We start from the raw sequence: 19,960 nt of genomic DNA, 5'->3' as shown, positions 1-19,960 counted from the left end.
CAAGTCGTTCTAGCGGCGGAGCACTAATTGGGGACACTAAACTGAAATCAACAATTAACGCAAATCAAGTCAAATACTAGAGGGAATGGAAAGATTGTTGTGGGGAAGGACGGAAACATTTTAGGAATAAACTTCAACTTTTCGTATATTTCCATCTTTTATATTAAAGTCCTCTAATTGTTGTTGTCGTAGTTCGAGCCAGGATGGCCAGATGGATTCAACACCCACGAAGAGTGTTTTTGGCTGACGTCACGCACTATTTAAGGCCGAAACACACCAGGCGACAAGTTGCAGCAACAGGTCTCTGTGACAATTTGCTCCGAGTGTCCTACTTGCAAAACAAGTCGTTTCGACACGATGTCTGTTCGGTGCACACGCAGTGATCTCGTATGAGGGGGAATGCGAAGTAGTACCATATGAAGCTCTCTCATTGGTTCATTTATATATTATCGCAGCGACTTGTTGTCGGAAGTGTACACACGGTGCGACAACGCTTGCTTTCGCTGATTTCGTCGCTGCGATCAGTCGCAGCGACAAAATTCGTCTGGCAGCGACAATGATTTGCACAAAGGCGAATTGTTGCGGCGACCTGTCCCCGTGACGTGTAGCAGCGACTTGTCGCCTGTGTCCCGGCCTTTACTTCCAAAGTCTGCGCAAGAGGCTAAAGATGAAGTCGGTAGTGTGTACGTGTAAGTCAGGACATGAACTATAACAGTTGTCTTGATCGAGTGCTGTTTACAGAAGGACCAGTGTGACAATGAGGTGAACAAAAAGTTGAATCAATCGCAACAAAACAGTTACTTTACGAATAAGTAAAACAGACCCCTGTCTAAAAATATCACGATGAAGTCCTTCAAATTTCTCGATTTCTAAACATAAAGCTGGTGACCCGCGAAGGATTCCATAAATAACTTTCGTGTCTTCCCTCTGGCAAATACATTACACCGGCAATGCTGGAAGAATCTATGACCTGACAGATATGCACATGACAATTATGGAACGAAACATTCACCGCTCCCATGACGGACCTCAATTCATGTCATCAGCTGTCCCCATTTAATTACTCCGTGCATTTTTTTACAGTGTTTTGTACTCAGTCCGCGTTTTGAGTCTAGCCCGCAGCCTTCAGTCAGCATTTTATACTCCGTCCGCGTTTTATACCAGGTCCGCAGTCCTTCTTTTATACTGAACAATTAACTTCACCTCACAGAGCTAAACTAGGATAATGTTACCTTCAATAAGCGCAAACGAACGCGAGCCAGAGTCTTTCCACCGCTCAATTCCGCCACCATTTTCCTTCTGACAGAGTTCAAGAAGGCCACACTCGGTCCAACCGGGAACGAGAGTAAACCTGGTCTGCAGGCCTGGCCGCCGGGACAAACACCCAGGGATTTATCATATACGGGGGGAAATTACTGAATGCTGATTGGCTGAGACGGAGTACATTTTTTTTGTTAATCACAAGGGTACGTTAATTTGGTAATCAAGAGGTCATGATTACTTGATCCTGATTGCTTAATGGTTGCTAAGCCAGAACAAGCGAGCTTAAAAGAGAATCTTTGTTCCAGATTGTGACTCTGATAAAACTCCCTTTTGCCCACGTATTAAATACATTTTGAGCACCATTTCTGTCAGAGCGGTTTTGAAATGAGTGTCGTAAAACCAAAACCAAAGTAATTACTTTGGCCAATCGAAAAGGACGGAGACAATCCAGTGAACCAATCAAAACTCAAAGTAATTACACGTAGGCGACACAGAGCGCGGGAAAATGTGCACGCGAAAGCAACGAGTGGTTTTGGTTTCAATTCTGATTGGTTGAAAAAGTGTCGCCACAACTTTGAACCAATCACTGAGCGAAGTAATGCAAAACCAAAGTAATTTGCTAATTACTTTCGACACTCAATTGAAAACCGCTCTAACAGCAACGATTTATTGAATTATCGAATTGAACTTTAACCGCATGAAACCGCTTTTCACGCAATTTTAAGATTAAAGTGTTCATTTGTCACTACACTGTACTGAACGGACTTCCCTGGATATTTTTGCCCTTTGTGTGCTAAACATGTAATCAAAATGTGCCGTGGTGCAATTACGGATTAATTTCATTGTCTTTTCAAAGTTTCCCAAATTGCCCCCGTCGCGAATTACTGTAAAAACTTTGAAAATACGCGTGAAATTAATCTTTAAGTTACGGTGCTCTGTAAGGGACATGAAATCTAAAAACTATACTTATCTAGCACTGTCACTTAATTATCTAGCACTACTGCTTATTATCTAGCACTGTCACTTAATCATCGGCAGGTACAAAACACAGGTCATAGGTCGCAGGTCACAGGTCATTGTTTTACCAATACAGAAAGTATCCCAAACATTTAGCTTTTTATATCAATGTTAAGGATCTGTATTGGCAAAACAATGACCTGTGACCACTGTTTTGTACCTGCCGATAATTAAGTGACGGTTCTAGATAATAACTAGCAGTGCTAGATAATTAAGTGACAGTACTACATAGTAACCAGCAGCGCTAGATAAATACGTGACTGTGCTAGGTGATAACTAGCAGTGCTAGATAAATAAGTGACAGTGCTAGATAATAAGTGGCAGTGCTAGATAATAACTAGCTGTGCTAGGTAATCAAGTGACAGTGCTAGATAAGTATAGTTTTTGGATTTCATGCCCTTTACGTCCGTCCGGGAACCGTATTAATTGCCTTAATTTATACAACTGACTTCTAAACGAAGAAAACGGCCGCCTATCACCTTGCAAATTGGACATCTCAGTTCATGCAAATGATTGGGAACACCGAAGGAATGTCACACATTTCGCCCAAGACAGCGTTAGCCAGTCTCGGGCCAGGAATATTCGCCCCCTCTTTTGACAATATCTCTAGCCATTTAAACCCAAAGCCATCAATAAAACTAACCTTGAAAATTAGTGTTAATAACAAGGTGTATTATATGGCTCTGTCTCACGAGGACTGGGAACTACAAAATTCACGAATTTGATTGGCTAAAATCGATATTGACCGCGGTCTAGATTTTCCCATCTAGACCGGCATCTAGACCGGTAGTGTTTTGCGGTGAAAAGATGCAAACTAAAATGCAAAAATATTGAGTATTTTCTTCTACCAATATTTATTTATGGAAGTGCCAAACAGCATGATGACAAAAGAGAGGATGACGAGCAAACTTTGACAGAATTAAGTTCAGCTCATCGCCACTCATCGCCGTTCGCAAGCAAAATGTCAGTTAGTACAAACCAGCTACATTAAACGAATTAAATTGTTCTTGTTTGGCCATATAATAAACATCTTATTAACCGAGCTAGGTCGGTCTGTATGGGAGAATCTTGACCTCGGTCGCTGGTACTGGCGACCTCGGTCAAGATTCTCCCATGCAGACCTCCCGCTCGGTTAATAAGAACTAAGTAATGACCTCCAGATCTGGGACGAATAGTCCGGAGATAATTGTGTGGGGGCGAATTGTCTTTGCAAGTCAATAACTTTCACAGCCCTTCATAGAAGAGTTGCTTTCGTTATTACATTAATTCCAGCATAGGATCTTCTTCGACGAGGCCCCTCCGTACTGAATTTGTCTCCAGGGCTTTCACTGTTGCATCTTAAAAGGACAGGATCGCTTGGTGCTCTTTTAAGACCGCTGGATCTCTCACTTGCATTGACATTTGAGGTGTCAAGTGGTGTTGACTCTGCACCCAGTGGCGGTAAGGACGTCAGAGACCGAGAAATCCTTCTTTCCTTCGGCCTTTTCAGAAATCCGTTGCTCTCCTCGATGCCAATATCTCCTCCCTCGTGTACAAGCGGTAATAACAGAGATGATTTCCTTTCGACCTTTTTTCTGAATTGCAGTTCAAAGCGATTTTGAGCAGCTTTCAATTGGCACATTTCTCGCTCGACTTGCCGGTCAAGCCGACATAGTTCTTTCTGCAAACTGAGCTCCTCTCTTGAATTATGCGCGTTCGCTCTTCTTAATCGACTAGAGGATTTGAGTTTGTCCTCTAAAGAAGTCTTCATCATCCAACTACAACCTAAATAGCAATTTAGCAATGTGTCACGTTTAAACAGCTACTGCAGTACACTTTGAATTATCGAGCCCTTTGTGTTGCATCGATGGAAATGAACCGAAACAATGTAACCAACCCTGCATGACCCAAAACAACTCGCTTAGGTTTATTAAAAAACCGCACCGACAGTGTTTTCGCAACAAGCTCCTCGCAAATTTAAAACACTTAAGGCAGTCAAAGGTCCGTGAAATGAATGCAAGTGTCACTGGAGCCCGCAGCCAAATTAACACGCATAGTTAAGATCGCTTTTTTGAACTGGCGTCACAAAGGGTCTCCTTGGCGTGTTCCCGTTTGTTTGGGTTATTACATACATACATACTTAATTGGCCGCTCCCCATCGGGGCTTTTCAGGGCCAATGAAACACAATCAACGAAACAATAGAACACAACAACTGAAACTGTTAAGAATCCTAACTGGCCGGAGACAAACCACTTTGCAATTTACAAGTGCAGCTAGGAAGTTGAACCAGGGACTACCAGGATCAAATTCAATGAGTGGTCAGGGCGGGTCTTGAACCCGGGATCTCCGGATCTCAAGGCAAGCGCCCTAACCACTGGGCCACACTGCCACACTGCCTCCACCATTCAAATTACTAGACACTTTGTGACACAAAGCAACATTCGATGAGTGGATAGCAAAACCCGACCTTATGCCTCGGATGGTTCAAGACACAGAAAACTGGTCATTTCAAGTCATGGAAAAAAAAACAAAAGCTGAAACAAGAATAGGTTATACGAATCAAAATGCACCATCACATTTTGTAAAATAATTAGGATAGTAGGCGCAGTCTCCTTGGTCAATAGCTGCGTTTAGATGAGTGTATATTGAGTATACACGGCTGTGACATCACACGAATTTTGATTGGTTATGTGTTGTGAGACGCGCGTTTTGATTGGCCGGTACGAAATATGAGCGTGTGTCAAGAAAATCTGTTTCAATCAAGAAGTAAAAACACCCAGCATTTTCCTTCATTTGTCGCATTATTTTTGAGAAATATTTAATGAAAGTAATAGAGGACTTTCTTCCGTGTTTCCATAGCCTCATCTAAACACTCGGGGAAGTTGGGTGAATTCGAGACAGTTATGCAAACCCGAGACGCAGTCGAGGGTTTGCATAACTGTCTCGAATTCTACCAACTCCCCCTAGTGTTTAGATGAGGCTATGGAAACACGGAAAAAGGCTTCTATTGCTTAACTCTCCTTTAGCATTAATGAATACAACGAACTTCGTACGACATACCTTATAAAGAAAAGGGAATAAATTAAAAAATGAGCCATTATTGTGGAATCTTCGTCGACGAATTTTGCTTTATACAAGCTCGTTGTATTATTATAATCAATCCTCCATGAAATCAACATCGACTGTTAAAAGTGCTTGCATAATCAGTTACCTTTAAAAGTTTTAGCCCCCTATAGGAGAGTCTTTGTTTAGATTTTTTACTTCAGCAGCACAAGACTTTCGTTTGCTAATCCGTCAGGCAAGACGAAAGTTCTGAATATTGAAAGTGCATTGTATGATGAACTATCTCTGAAATGTTGAACGCGATATACCAGATAATCTCTGAATGTATGGGATCGTTAGCGCATTTGCCACCCAAGGATTTATTAGTTTTTCATGGTAATGGTAATGAGAATTTATATAGCGCATTTTTTATTGACATATTCAAATACGCTTTACAAGCAAGGGATCTATGGGTGAGATCGGACATCAGCATATCTAAGCGCCACTGGCAGCCGCTATCAGTCCACCCAGCACATGAACGAATGAAATGAGGCCCGACCACAACACCAGGAGCTCCATGCCCTACTCTTTACGAATAGTGTGTGGGTTCTTTTACGTCCCACTGGGTTGTGAACATTCAAGGGTTGTGAGACGAGGCCTACGGTATATAGACCTTATCCGAGAAGACTTGAAAGTCTTAACCATTTGCGGATGTAATTACAAAGGCAGCACTTTCTCCTCGGTTACTTTAAGACCCTGAGTGTTAGTCCGGCCGGAGTCGAACTCACGACCTCCCGCGTGGCAGCCCGATGCCCAATTTTCTTTTTTTTTTTTTCTTTTAAAAAAGCATGGCTTCATTAGCGTTTGATCTGCAACCGAACAATTCGTTTGTATTCGAAGCCAATATTTCTCCGATTATCCAATCGTTAAGTATTAAATTGGAGCGGTAGCTCAGCTAAACAAGTCAATTTTTTTACAGAAAGCTCCTTCTAAAAACAAATTCGTAAATTGTTGATACAACATGACATTGTAGAAAGTGGCGCGACAGCAAACATTTCTCACGAAGCACATACATGCAGACCTTTTCTGACCGGGGGAAAAACATGCAAACAAATGTAAATCACAATAAAATGTTCCGCTTTTGATTGGTCGGGAGAGAGCGCGTGCACGATTGACGGAGCGTGGTATAGACTTCATGCTAGCTCACACATTTAGCCCAAACCATTGTTAACTATTGTAAGATACTATTAGAAAATATATTGTTTATAAGGAAGATAAATATGTTTACAAACATTCTTTTAGTTATTCAAATGTGCCAACCAATGAAACAAAAGAATTCTTTGTTTCAACGGTCAATAAGGAACTCGTTGCCACATTAACGACCATAGATGGGGTTAATGATATCTTTGCCAATTTTCACGTGACGTCATGGCCTCCATGTTGGTGAACGAAAACAAAAGATCTATCATTGGTTCCGTTTGTTCGTCTGCAAGGAGTCGCACATTTCACTGTTGTTATTGGTGTCTCTAGAGGTTGGTTGAGAAAGTCCTATATGGTGATAAAATTGCATGGGCAAGAAAGGGTTTTATTGTCAAGAGCGTGTGTTGGAAGGGGCAGTACCGGACCAAGACTTGCAGCTTCCTCAAATTTATTTGTAGTATTCATTTAATCCTTTTTTCTTTTTTTTTTATTTTTAATTGAAAAACGTTAGCTTATTTCGACATTTAAGCTGCAGATCGTTTGAAGCCGAGTTCATGGAAGCGCTAAAACTAGAGCTATCATCGACAAGGTATAATTTTTCAAATACGGAGCAAACGAAAATATAACACAACAACACTACCTTCTACAAGCATGATGCCATGTTGGATTTTGTGTACGGCCTATGTCACGTGACAAACTAGAAAGTCGAACAATAACAAAGTTCTTTAATGTTCACCGGCTTTCCTTACCAGTCCTTTCTACAATCTCCATTCGCTATTTCCTCCATCCCATAATACATAATACATGGGTTCTTTACGTAAATACCAAACAAATTATGCCGCTTGGGACTGTATCATTCTTCAGGGAAATGGATATCCGTAGAGGATGAGAGGACTCGACGATACAGTTTTAGTTTTTTTCCCAAACAACCGCAACTTTCATACCAAATTTTATCCCCGGAATGTTGGTGACACACTTTCAATGTTTCCTGGATGCGCCACGGATTTTAAAAGAGACAATCTTTGTCGAGTATTCAATGCACACATCAAAGAAAGAACTTCTTGCGACTTGTGTCCATTTCTTTCCTCTGCAAATAAATCCAAGAAACTGTTTATAAATGAATAACAAATGCAAACAATGCGTGACCTATTTGAATTGTATTTCTGCCTTATATTTAGCAAAGGGCTTGTAACAGTTGCTGTACCCTGTTATCTGCATAACCTCAAAAGAAAAAAAGAAAAAAAAGAAAAAGAAAAAGCCTCAGATTCAAAAGTCGGCTCGACACACAAGATTTCGACATCTTTAAGATGTCTATGCCGAGTAGTGACTTGGCAAAAGACATAGTGGACATGACGATAGCATTTTTTACATTTTAAGCAGCCATATATTGGTAATGGTATAATGGCTCACCCACCCAACCCACGCATGCATGTATGCGAAAGGAGGATAGACCACAAAACCACAGTTCAAATACATTTTAATTCTTGGATGCAGCGTGGCCAAGTCTTTAAAGCACTGTTGCCTCGAGATCCAGAAATACCGTTTTTAAGACCCGTTTTGGCGAATCGCTGAAATTGTTCGTGGTATTAAACTCCCTGGGCTGGCTCAACTTCTGGGCTACGCGTGTAAATAGCCAACTAGCTTGGCTCCAGCCAGTTGTGATTCTTTAAATTTGTTCTCTTCTGTTGTAAGATTAATATGTTTCATTGGCTCTGAAAGCCAATTAAGTAGTTATTTCATTACCCCTATGCCTGGGCCGGTTCAAGACTGCTCTTTCCTTTCAGGGAAAACCGTTCCACAAAATTGTACAACCAGAGACGAGTTCTTCCACGGTGAATCCAGAAACGTCGCTTTTTTTTTTACTTTGCCGGAGCGCACATGCACCAGCAGCCGCGAACATTAAAAAGACATCATCGCTTCTCGATTGTGCCGATTAAAGGAGAGAAAAATGCATGAAAACTCAAAAAGCGTTGCACTACGTACAAGATTCGCCATTTTGAATCGAGAAATGCACATTTCACGCCAACATAGTAACCGTATTCAAGTCCTTTACACAACAGATGAACCTTCGTTTGGTAAGACGGCGGACCTTTTTTTTCCTTTCAGTTAAATCTTGTTACACGTGGATTCACTGCATCGCAATTCCACTGTAAACTCACCTTGTGTATCCATTCGTACTCCCCAAACTTCGAGTCAAAAGTTCCTCGTTGTAAAGAACGAAGCTTCAGAGTGAATCTGGGACCCAATTCTTGCAGGCCTGTTTTCTTATGATTCTTGAAAATATATCTGTAACGACAACAACAATCCGTCCCCAAAGAGAATAAAACGTAAAAAGATAAAGAGATTTCAAGTCATGAGCCACGAAAAGTATTTACTTATTTAAAATGTTCATAGGGGCTACAGTAGTTTTAAACCCATTAAGCCCGAATGTCAAAATGCTTATTCTCTCAACTGTTCTCTGTAATTGTAAATTTGTTTCGAACGGGAAAGCAAGAAGAGTCTATTCACAAACAAGGAAATGATTTTCTGTCGTTCTCCTAGTCTATGTTTGATAAGGCAGTTAGTCTTGTGAGGAGAAATTAGATGCTAGTAAACTCTAACGCCCCAATGTAAAAATGCATATTCTCTCAACGACTCTCTCTAAACTTCGTATGGAGAATCTGTTTACAAATCAGGAAATTTCATCTCACGTGACCATACACCTTATTCCAAAATGGCCGCCTATGTAGTATTCTTTTGTTTACTTGCAAATTAGCTCTTGTTGCCTCGTTCTAAATTGAAAAGAGCATTTACCCCTGAACGAGGCATCAAAAGAATACTAATTAAAAATAGTGGCCATTTTGGAACAAGGTGTATTAGTGTCATTTTCATGAACTAAAAATAGAATTAACTGACGCTAGTCACTCTTAAAGGTCCAAAACGGAAAAGGTTACCTGTGCTGTCTGAAGAAAATAAAATCTCTTTGATTATGGAAAGTGACACACTGTCTTCCTTGAAACTGCGGGTCGTGAGGGAAGAGTGAAGCCAATAGACGAGCGACGGAACGACCGAGACGAGTACCGAAGTTGTTCAAGATCAACTCTGGCCTGTGGTTTGTGGTGCGACCATGATTCTGCGATAGAACAGACAACTTTGTATAGGTTATCACATTTGGTATAAATAAGGACTTATTTTTCAAACTAACACATTTACTTTGTTCTTACTTTTAGGGCGTTAGAAATCGATAATTTCGATACTCGATAAAATCGATCGTAATCGATATTTTTAGATAATAATTAATCGATTAAAATCGAAAATCAATAAAAATTGATAGCAGGGTTTTTTGTGATTATCGATTTTGATCGATTTTGTCGATTTTGGTAATTACGGTTCGATTTCAATCGATTTCCATCGATTTATATCGATTTAATGGCCAGGAACGGGAGAGGCTTTACGGCAAGACAAAACCCTTACTTAAGTCTGAGTTGACCTGCTCTCTCGGCCGAGTAAACCAATATAATCGATAATCTGCACCTAAATCTTGGGGTTGCCTCTCTCTTATACCAGTCAAATCTTGTGATATTTATCGATTATTTTAGCTAATCGATGAACAATTACCGAATATTATCGAATAATATCGAGTAATCGATTAGTTTCCGATGATGGATTTCGATCGATTTTTAACGCCGTGTTATTTATGCCAAAATACATGAGAAATCGTGTGAGTACTTAAAAACGAATAGTACATTAAGTGCTCCTCGCATCGAACTGGACAATTTAGGCCATTTTCCTATCACAGACATCCGTAAAATTCAAGTAGCTTCAAAGGGATTGGAACTCATGACCTCCTCAATGCCAGTACAATGCTCCCAGTTAGACACAGGTAAACTTGTTGCGCTCATTTCTTCCTGTGAAAGGATTTGATGAATGGAATAAATGTGCTTGTTGCAAATCATTTTGTTCCTTAGGTTTTAAAATTTGCAACCAAACTACCAGTAGGTCTTTTAGTTTTAACATACAATCCTGGACAAAAGTGTTGGGAAAGTAGCGTCACCTTTGAGATAGCACCCCCCCCCCCCCCCCCTTCCTTATCAATGTTGGATTTTGCACCAAACAAAATGGTGAGTTGTCTTCCACCACTGAATAGGGGGGGGGGGCACAAGAGCATGCTCTTTCCCAAATACGTAGTTCAGCCAGAAGTTAGAATAATCGAATTAGGTGTGAAGTGAAGTGATGTGCGCATTACCTTCCCAACAACTTTTGACCAGGATTGTAGATTAAGTTGTTTCAACCATGCCAAGGTCTTGAAAGTTGTTTCAACCTAGGTCAATTTGGAGCAGGTACAAAACACAGGTCACAGGTCATTGTTTTACCAATACAAGCAAGTATCCTCAACATTCACTGAAGCTAACCTTGGGCCTAAACAAAAGTTTTTAGGCCTAATGTTACATGTAGCCTTTGTAAAATGGTTAGGGTTGTTTCTGTATCGCTAAAACAACGACACACAGCCTGTGTTTTGTATAGTACTTTCTCCAAATTGACCTAGGTCGAAACAAATTGACCTAGTTTGGTTGCAAATTAACCTAATGAACAAAATGTCCTGCAACATTATACAACATACATGGATATTTGAAGTGCAAGCCATAGATGAAAGATAGAGGTGTTCCCTGCACCTAACTGGACAACTTAAACAATTAACAAATTGTTTAAATTGACAGTGCAAGTTCTAATTTTCTACAGTGTATGAAGTTCATTCAACTGTTGAAACAAATTACGACGCTTGTCAAATTCAAACTTCATTCAAAAGTCATTCAAATGTACATTTGGAAGCGTGTGCCAAGTTCATTTGCAATTTGCACCCATGGTATGTACTACATGAGAACTGCACTCTTTTTAGCCACTCAGAACTGAGTAATTCTGTCACGTGTATTACTAATACAATATAGAGGCTTTATGCGTCCCATGGGGCAAAAAGGACTGATGATGATGATCATTACTAATATAACTTTGAAGGGAAAATAGCCAGGGGCAGTGTCAGGGAGCTTGAGGAAATGTAAAAATTAAGAGAAATACCTTAAACAGAAAGACGAACTATAAAAGGCGTGGTGTCTTAGGTACACGTACATGGAAATGATTTATCAATCAAACCAGGACACAACAGAGCTCCTTGATAATATGTGCAAGAAAAAAGTCTGTTATACATGTACATCATAAAATGTTATCTGTTGTTCTTTTTTTTAATCTCGAGTCCCTTTTTCTCACGCTAGAAATATCTTTTAGGGCTTCTGTCTCAGTGTTCCTGTTTGTTGATCAACATCTTGGGTAATTAATCAGTCATGCTTGAATGAATTCGAAAACAAGCAGTGCGTGAAGCGGCCCTTTTGTAGCGCCTCTTCATGTTTAAAAAGAAGAAACTTGCATAACAAGGCAGACCCGAAAAAAAAAAAAAAGAAGAAGAAGAAGAATGAGAATGCCTCTCACCTCAACAAATGTTTCCACCTGAATTAATATTCGCCACAATTTTGTCTCAAACATAGCGCTTTGTTGTTTTTGTAACCTTCTTTAATGGAAACTCATTTTTTTGTATGCTTTGGAAGATGTGAAAGCAAGCCATTATGTTGATCTGTGACATACAGAGCAATGGAGGAGGATGGGTTCAATACCCAGTCCCACTTTACTTTGTGACATCAATCCGGCATTCAGAATACCTCAACAGGTATTGAACCCATTCATTTCATTGCTCCAGTCACAGAATGATGAAATTACTGCTAGTCAGAGACTTTAAAGTAAAAAGTTCTGCAAAGAAAATAATTAAGTTTGTACTAAAAATTAATGAAAGTTGAGATGACAGAGATGTTAAGTTGTACCTTAATTTCCTTGCCAAGTTTAACACTGGTTAACTTGAAGTGCGCTGTTGGTCCATTGGGCAAGTGAGTAATGACTATTCCATCTGACATCAAAGTGTTAAGGGAAAGCAATACACTCGTATATGGAACTAATAATCATGTTATGGTTCAATTGTTACATTTGGTTAAAAAATTTCCAAACTGCAATACTCCCCGAAAGTATTTATACATTTGCTGCAACCTGCATTCTCACCTCAGTAGGAGCATGGCATGCTAAAATCTCCTCAAGGTTTTGCCTACATTGTATATTTGCCACAGAAAGCAATGTTGTGGTAAACGGCAAGACATGGATGAGCTGCAGGCCTCACTCAGTAACTGCCACATCTCTTCCATTTTTCTTTTGCTTCAGATATTCATTACCATCACGAATATTAGACAAAGAAAACTCAACATTGGACTGGTTTGAAAATTTGTAAACCAAGAAAAATTAGAACCACAATAGATCATGGATGATCACAAAGCACAGCACCACGGCTACTATGTTTGATTAGATGAGTGATGATTTTGATGAGGGAGGAATACCACAGCCATGTTGAGAGAGCAACTATAACTGACAGCCCTCATACAATCACAGACCGACTGAGAGGTACACGAAGGAGGTGCAGATGATGACTGCTACACCCAGGGCTGGATCTAGGCAAAGAGTGCAGGGTGCACCCCTTCCTGAGAAAAATCCTCGTCCGCCCCTGTACTCCACCCAGTGACATCCAAGGTGTCGTAATCAAAACCTCTGTGGACATGCATGCCAGGGGGAAAAGAACAATTATTTTAAGCAGTATTAATAAAAGATACTTGGTAATTTTCTGTCTTCATTGACAACCACCATTGCTGTAAATCCTTTCTCTTTGGCCTGGGGAATGATTTTCTTCAAGTCTAAGCCTTTACGAAGTCGGACTTCTGAGTTGGGAATTATTTTCTGGAGTTCTTTCATGAACTGGACTGTTTTCTGAGGGTACAATAAATAAAAAATGCTCATAACATTGTACCTACAGTAGCAGACAGATGTTATTTTAGTAAATTAGATTTTGAATCAACAGAAATGTTTTAAACTGAAGCACTGTCCTAAGGCAATATTAAGCATGTTACAGATAAAATCAAACATTTTGACCTCCTCACAACACTTTTGTCTCTTGTCAAAACAAGATAACAAATTATGCAATATCTGCAATGTGTATCAATATAAAATATTATTCATTATATCATTTTTAAGACTTCTATTTTTTTAGCGTCTAATTTCCTATGCAAACTAAAGCAATATTTTGAAACTGACTAAATAAAACAAGGTACATGTGTAAGTACATGTACATCGGCTGTTGAATGGATAAAAAAGTATGACCATCGCTGACAAAATCAACCTGAATTTAGTCATTATTATAATCAATATACGCGGCCAAATACAAAATCAACCTCTTCAAAACAAACGCTCAGCGGGCTGCTAATGCATTATCAGCCCTACAGCTGATTGGTTCTTGCTTCATCATCCGATGGATTTTAACCAATTAGTCTAAGAGTAAGCCTAGTGTTGACGAGGGAAAATCATTCATTTGCGAAACTCCGGTTTTGAACTGCAGTTTTTTCAGTCGTCGAATTGTCGTCGAGCGAAAACTGAAGTGATGGCTTGTATTATTAAAACTCGCATTCTTGATATCATTTGGCCTTGTTTATTGATAACAATGATAATGACATGACTTTTTTCGGGAATATTGTTTATTTGCGCCCTTGTAGTGTCATTTGCGGTGCTCGGGCCGCAAATGACACTACGCCGGCAGTGATTCATTTTGCCCTGCGTTTTGCGTATTTTACGCATTACATTTATTAAATACCCATTGGTTTCCGTCGAGCGCGTCCCGAGTACGCATAATTAAAAATCTCAGTTTCCAGTTTCTATTTTTATTGCAAAACACGTTCTCGCAATAATGTTTAGATAGCGCCTAGCAACTAAGAGGAAATAAAAATACTTTGATTGGCTGAAACAGAAATAGACAACCAATGAAATTATCCCTTCCTTGAATCGCCAACAAACGGATGAGTTATGCCTCCAAAAAAAGTAATGAAACTTCTACCTAATCAGGGTAAACTGAATGCTTTTTTTAATGTAAACAAGGACGTGAACAACAACAGTGATAAAAATGATAATAATGATCAAAGTCTTAGTCAGCGTGAAGCCGGCGCCGAAGGCCCCCAGTCCGAGTCGCACGTTCAGAATCAGAGACAGAGAAAAATTCAGAGACATTTTCAGTCGAGATGGTTGTCAATTTATTCGTGGCTTCGACTTGAAAAAGAGGATAACGACGAATACATGTATTGCGCGGTATGCACCGACAATGACAAAATGAACTCGATGAATAAAGCATCAAGGAACCGAAATTTTCAACATAGCACATTGCAACGCCACGTGAATGTACAAGATCATCAATTGGCACTTGCAGTCCCTGCACTCAAACAGGACATGGTAGCTTGTCAAAACAAACAATCAGTCAAGATTGATGAAGCTGTAAAGGCGCTCCTCACTTCCACACATTGGATGGTTACAGAAAATTTGCCCTTGTCCAAATTCAGCTCATTTGTTGGTTTACTTAATGAGCTGCACCTAGAAAGCATTTCAGTTCTGAAGTCATTTCACGGCATCAGTTATGATTCAGAGTTTTCTGCAAGTAATTTTCTTGAAAGCTTGTCAAGTGTAGCTGAAGAGGATTTAAGCCAACGCTTACAAGCATCACCAATAATTACTGTTATGTCCGATGAAAGTACAGATATAACTAACACAAAAAGACTGGTAGTATATGCACAAATAATATCTGAGGATATGGTGCCATCAACACTATATGTCACAAATATGGAGTGCAAAGATGCCACAGGAAGGGGGATAGCTACAGCACTTTTTGAAGAGCTTAAGAGAAGGGGAGTGCCAGCCTCCAAAGTTATGAGCACAGGATCTGATGGGGCATCTGCTATGACAGGGAAACAAAATGGTAATATTTGAGATTTACTAACGAGTTATGACATTTATGACTTGAAAGTGACATAAAGTTTATGATTTATAATTGTTGCTGCTGGGGACATTGTATACACCTCTACGTTTTTATTTTACTATTTTTTTTATTATCATAGGAGCAGCCGCTCTCATGCAAAGGGAAAATCCACACATGGTCAATGTCCATTGTGTAGCCCATCGTCTTGCACTTTGTACTTCTCAAGCAGCTGCCAACATTCCACAGTTGCAGAGCCACCAACAAGTTCTGACAGATTTATTTTACTACTTTAAGGTAAATGAAATATCAAACATACCGGTAAATCCTAATTTCTAGTCACATGAAAACAACTTTTTTTTCATTTATTTAACATTTATTCAAATTTATTTTCAGAACAAATTTCTTTGAAGTTTTTTATTGACAATTTAGGAAACTTGTTGTCTCCACATTACAGGGCAGTGCAAAACGTCAGGAAAAGCTGAAGGAAGTTCAGAAGATATTAGATGATCCTCAACTGATAATCAAAGAGATTCATTCCGTAAGATGGCTTTCTTATTATAGTGCACTGTCAACTGTTCAGAGGATCTTGGATAGTCTTCTAACTTATCTGGCCGAGATAGATGGCAACAAAGATCCCAAGGCAGCTGGCTTACGAAAAAAGGTAAATAACTTGACTGATTACTTGCCATTGATTGATTAGCACATTTTCAGTTTCAGTTCAAAACAACAACTGCAGTAACAACAAAAAAGTTCTAATTTAAGACTAGAACTTTGAATTTTAACTTTTCAATCTAATTGGGATTTTCTCATTTGCATTGCAGATTGCCAGTGAGACTTTCATATCTATTACGTATATGATGATGGATGCTATGGCACCAGTCACTATACTGTCACAGTTCTTCCAAAAAGAAAATGTGGACCTGGCATTAGTTAAGGTATCCTTTTCCTTTCTTAAGCATTTGGTCCTTTTAGAGTGGGGAAGGGGGAGTTGACATTTGATATGCTAGTAAGAATACTATATGAATTCAAGGGAGATGATAAGTGGGTAGAAATCTGAATAAAGAAAATTAGTTATCTTAAATTGTTAATTTACAAATTATCATTTATTTTGCTAATCAGGTCAAACTTGAGTTATGCATTGGGGATCTAGAGAAAGTGAAAACCATGGTCTCACCATATCTGCTGTCCTTGAAGGAAGACCTAAAACCAGGATTCTTCAAAGGTCATGTCATATCAAATACAAACTTGAACTTAGATGCTTTGACAGAAAGATTTGTTGATGCCATGAAGGATAACATTGCATCAAGGTATTGTTAATTTACAACAATTGGACATAGAATGAACTGTTATTGCTATATTAAGCTGAAAACAGTGGTTACATTTTTGTAATTAATAACTTTGTCTTAAAACATGTGAAATTATGAATTTCATTTCATTTTCTGTTTCAGATTTCCATCCAATGATCTTCTTTCTTCATTCAGTGTTCTGGCATTGAGACCTGTCAGCTTTCTGGACTTGAAAGGACTGGAGGACTTTGGGACAGAAGAAATGGACACACTCTGCCAGTTTTTTGGTGAAAAGCAAACTGTTCATTGGAAGGAGGATAAAGTTGCAAAGAGTAACACAAGTGAACCTTTAATTGATGTGGTTGAAACAAAAAAGGAATGGGAATTGCTGAAGAGAGTTGTGGTTGCTGAGAAATTTCCCAGAGATTCTATGCATCAGCTTTGGGGTCTCATATGGACATATCACAAAGACAAATTTCCAAATTTGTTAACTCTAGCTAGGCTAGCTCTCACATCAGCAGTTCACACTGCTGGATGTGAGAGAGGTTTCTCTGTGCAAAACCAAATTCTTACTAAACTAAGAAATAGGTTAACTGTAGAAACTCAGTCCAAACTTATGAGGGTTAAATTGTGTTCATTAGAGAGAAATGTCATTGTGGAGAAGGCTCTGAGTGTATGGAGAAAATCCAAAACCCGTAGAGCATATGCATTGTCTGTGTCAACAGCTTCTAAAAGGGATTAGACACCTGACTTCCTGAATATTACAGTGATTATCATTAGGCACTAAATGACAGTTTTATTTGTTCTGTTTTACAGTTGTAATTTCTTTACAAGTTTAAACACAGGCATCTGAATAAATACCTATACCAAGAGAAAAGACAAAAAATCCTCTACCTATGATATCTATAAATATACACTGTGTATATTCATAGATAGGTAGAGGACTTTTTTTCTTTTCTCTTTATATAGGTATGTATTGATTAAAATTCAGATGTCTGTGGTTTAAAAAACATCAATTATATGATTGAAAAAATAAAACTACAACTTGTCTTGCTTACAATTTTGACCCATTGCATTTGAGTTGTGACCCATTGATTTCTGCCGGAGGGGTACACTGTACACATTAACACAATTTTCAAAATGAATCACTGCGGGTGCAAATAAACAATATTCCCTCAAAAAGTCACGTTATTCCCTTATTGTAATCAATTGGGAACAACAAAGGCTCTTGAAGCCAGCCAGAAATTTACAAATGCTTGACTGTGGAAAAGCCAGCCAGTGCCACACATGTACAAATCAGGGCTTTCAATAACTTTTGCAGTAGTGACTGGGCTAATCAATGTAAGGGGCAGTCACTCTTATCGTTTACAAGGGTTTGAGTGAAAATCAAGGCAGAGTTGCCAGCGGTGAGAGACAAATTTCTGACCAACAGACGGCGGTATACTGCCGGTGACCGGCTTCTAATGAAACCTCTGACAAATGTACACTGTACGTGTATACATCCTTTTATGATTTTGTTTCATTTAACAAAAACCGATGGGAGGAACAGCCAGACGGCAGCCAACTTACAGCAACTACAATAAGAAGAGCTGGCTCCTTACAGTTAGTAAGAGTTCATTGTACATGTTAATAGCTTAACACACACAAAAAAACTGCCTGCACTTGTAGTGAAACACTTTGCCATAATTGAATAAAGAAGGGCAGCACTCAGCAGATGGCATCATCAACATTTAATACTTCAATGGTTGACACTGAATCATTGGATGTCCTTCAAAAACCTGAACACTTGAAATACTTTGGTCACTATACATGCAGACATCCACAAAAATAATAATAATTAAAATATATTTGAGAGCAAAAGCACGCTTACCACTTTCGATCTGTCACTAGAGGTGATGAGGACTTTTGGTGTGACTTCACGTCTAAAGTATGCTGCAAATTCATCAGCTTCTTCATCAATCAATGCCTAGCATTATTGGCAAACAACATTAAGTCCTCATTCGTTAATAGCCACAAAGGTAGTACTTGTATCAATCAATGTTTTCTGGAATAAAGATCATTGACTTACCTCTTCGTCATGTACCTCTACAACTGTTTCATCAAAGACACGAGTGTTTTCTAAAGTTTTAGGTACTTGCTTTGGTGGAGGCTGCAAAGAAGTACAGAATGATAAACATATCAAAAAAATCATTATTAGTCCTTACAACAGACCAACGGTGCTTAAGACCAGGAAGGAAGAAAGTCACCTAACGTAGGTCTTCCCTTAAAGCGGGAAGGGACACTTAAGCAATTGAGAGGACCTTACAAACCTGGTGCTGGAGAGGAATGAATGAAAGATGACGATCCCATAGCTCCGAATTACTGTAACGCTGGCTTACACATAATAACCAGTGACCCCTGCATTACACCCAATGGCCCCATCCCCTTTTATTCTCTCTGAAAACAAAAGCAGGGAATGAAGCAAGACCTTTTAATGTCCATCTTCATGTTTCAGAGTTTCAAATTACATTTTTTCCCCTTTGCCACAGGAAATTATTGATATATTACACTAAACACTATGTTTGTTTTTTAATACCAATTGACTACCTGCAGAATCAACTAGCTCTGTTATAGTCATTACTATTAAAGTACCTGTCAGATGAGTGTTTAGAACAACAACAGCACCACTCGGCCATATTTACAACTATAAAACCCACGGCCATATTTACAACAGCCTGTACCGTTATTAATAGAGAACCTTTGGGAATTGGTGGCTGGTGTCAAGCCATTAACGACCTTCCGAGCCACACAGGCTATAAGTATTCTATAACTACAGCCCCTTGACGCTAAATTGCAGGCGCGAATTTCTCTTTGATAAGAGAATCGACAGCCACGTGTATTTATAGGGTTGCCCTGTATTTAATCAAATCAAAGCATGTACCTCTTCTTGATCCTGAGTCTCCTCCCGTTTTCTTTTGAGTTTCCTTTGCCTCTTTTCTTTTGCCTTTCTTATTTTCTCTTTCTTGTATAAAGCGTTGCGTTTAATCTTGTTTTTAATCTCAGAAATCTCTGCTGTCCTAGCTTTCTCAGTCGCCATCTTTATTAGTTCCAGTCCTCCGCGCGCGTCTTCTCTCTTGGCAAGATCACGGTAAGGAATAATTTCTTAGTTTGCGACGATGACTATTTTGTGAGACAGCTTTTGAAGGTAGTGTGAGATTTCCATTCTAAAGAATATTTTATCGATTACTCTTTTCTCATGAAAGTTTTCTTAGGGCAATTTATATCCCTTGATTGTTTCTTGTATGCCTCTCACCCCGCCCTCTCACCCCTCCCTAA

The 19,960-nt window shown here is 39.2% G+C and overlaps 2 protein-coding genes across 2 annotated transcripts; one reads left to right on the top strand and one right to left on the bottom strand.

Annotated features, from left to right (window-relative positions):
* Nucleotides 1–6,933: 6,933 nt before the first annotated feature.
* Nucleotides 6,934–19,739, bottom strand: LOC138025015 (ribosome production factor 1-like). Its single transcript, XM_068872247.1, has 8 exons — nt 19,566–19,739; nt 18,714–18,794; nt 18,516–18,611; nt 13,180–13,333; nt 12,349–12,431; nt 9,436–9,614; nt 8,662–8,788; nt 6,934–7,589 (listed from the first exon to the last, which is right to left on the bottom strand). Exons 1-8 carry the CDS (start codon nt 19,719–19,721, stop codon nt 7,548–7,550), a joined length of 918 nt encoding a protein of 305 aa, XP_068728348.1. The 5' UTR covers nt 19,722–19,739; the 3' UTR covers nt 6,934–7,547.
* LOC138024502 (zinc finger protein 862-like) lies at nt 14,413–17,411 on the top strand. The gene is made up of 6 exons (XM_068871713.1): nt 14,413–15,359; nt 15,499–15,653; nt 15,814–16,020; nt 16,181–16,294; nt 16,479–16,666; nt 16,808–17,411. The coding sequence occupies exons 1-6, from the start codon at nt 14,420–14,422 to the stop codon at nt 17,385–17,387; spliced, it is 2,184 nt and encodes a 727-aa protein (XP_068727814.1). The 5' UTR covers nt 14,413–14,419; the 3' UTR covers nt 17,388–17,411.
* Nucleotides 19,740–19,960: the final 221 nt, after the last annotated feature.

This window comes from Montipora capricornis, chromosome 11 (assembly GCF_036669925.1).
Source record: "Montipora capricornis isolate CH-2021 chromosome 11, ASM3666992v2, whole genome shotgun sequence".
NCBI classification, from domain to species: domain Eukaryota; kingdom Metazoa; phylum Cnidaria; class Anthozoa; order Scleractinia; family Acroporidae; genus Montipora; species Montipora capricornis.
This window is presented reverse-complemented; position numbering and strand designations above follow the sequence as displayed.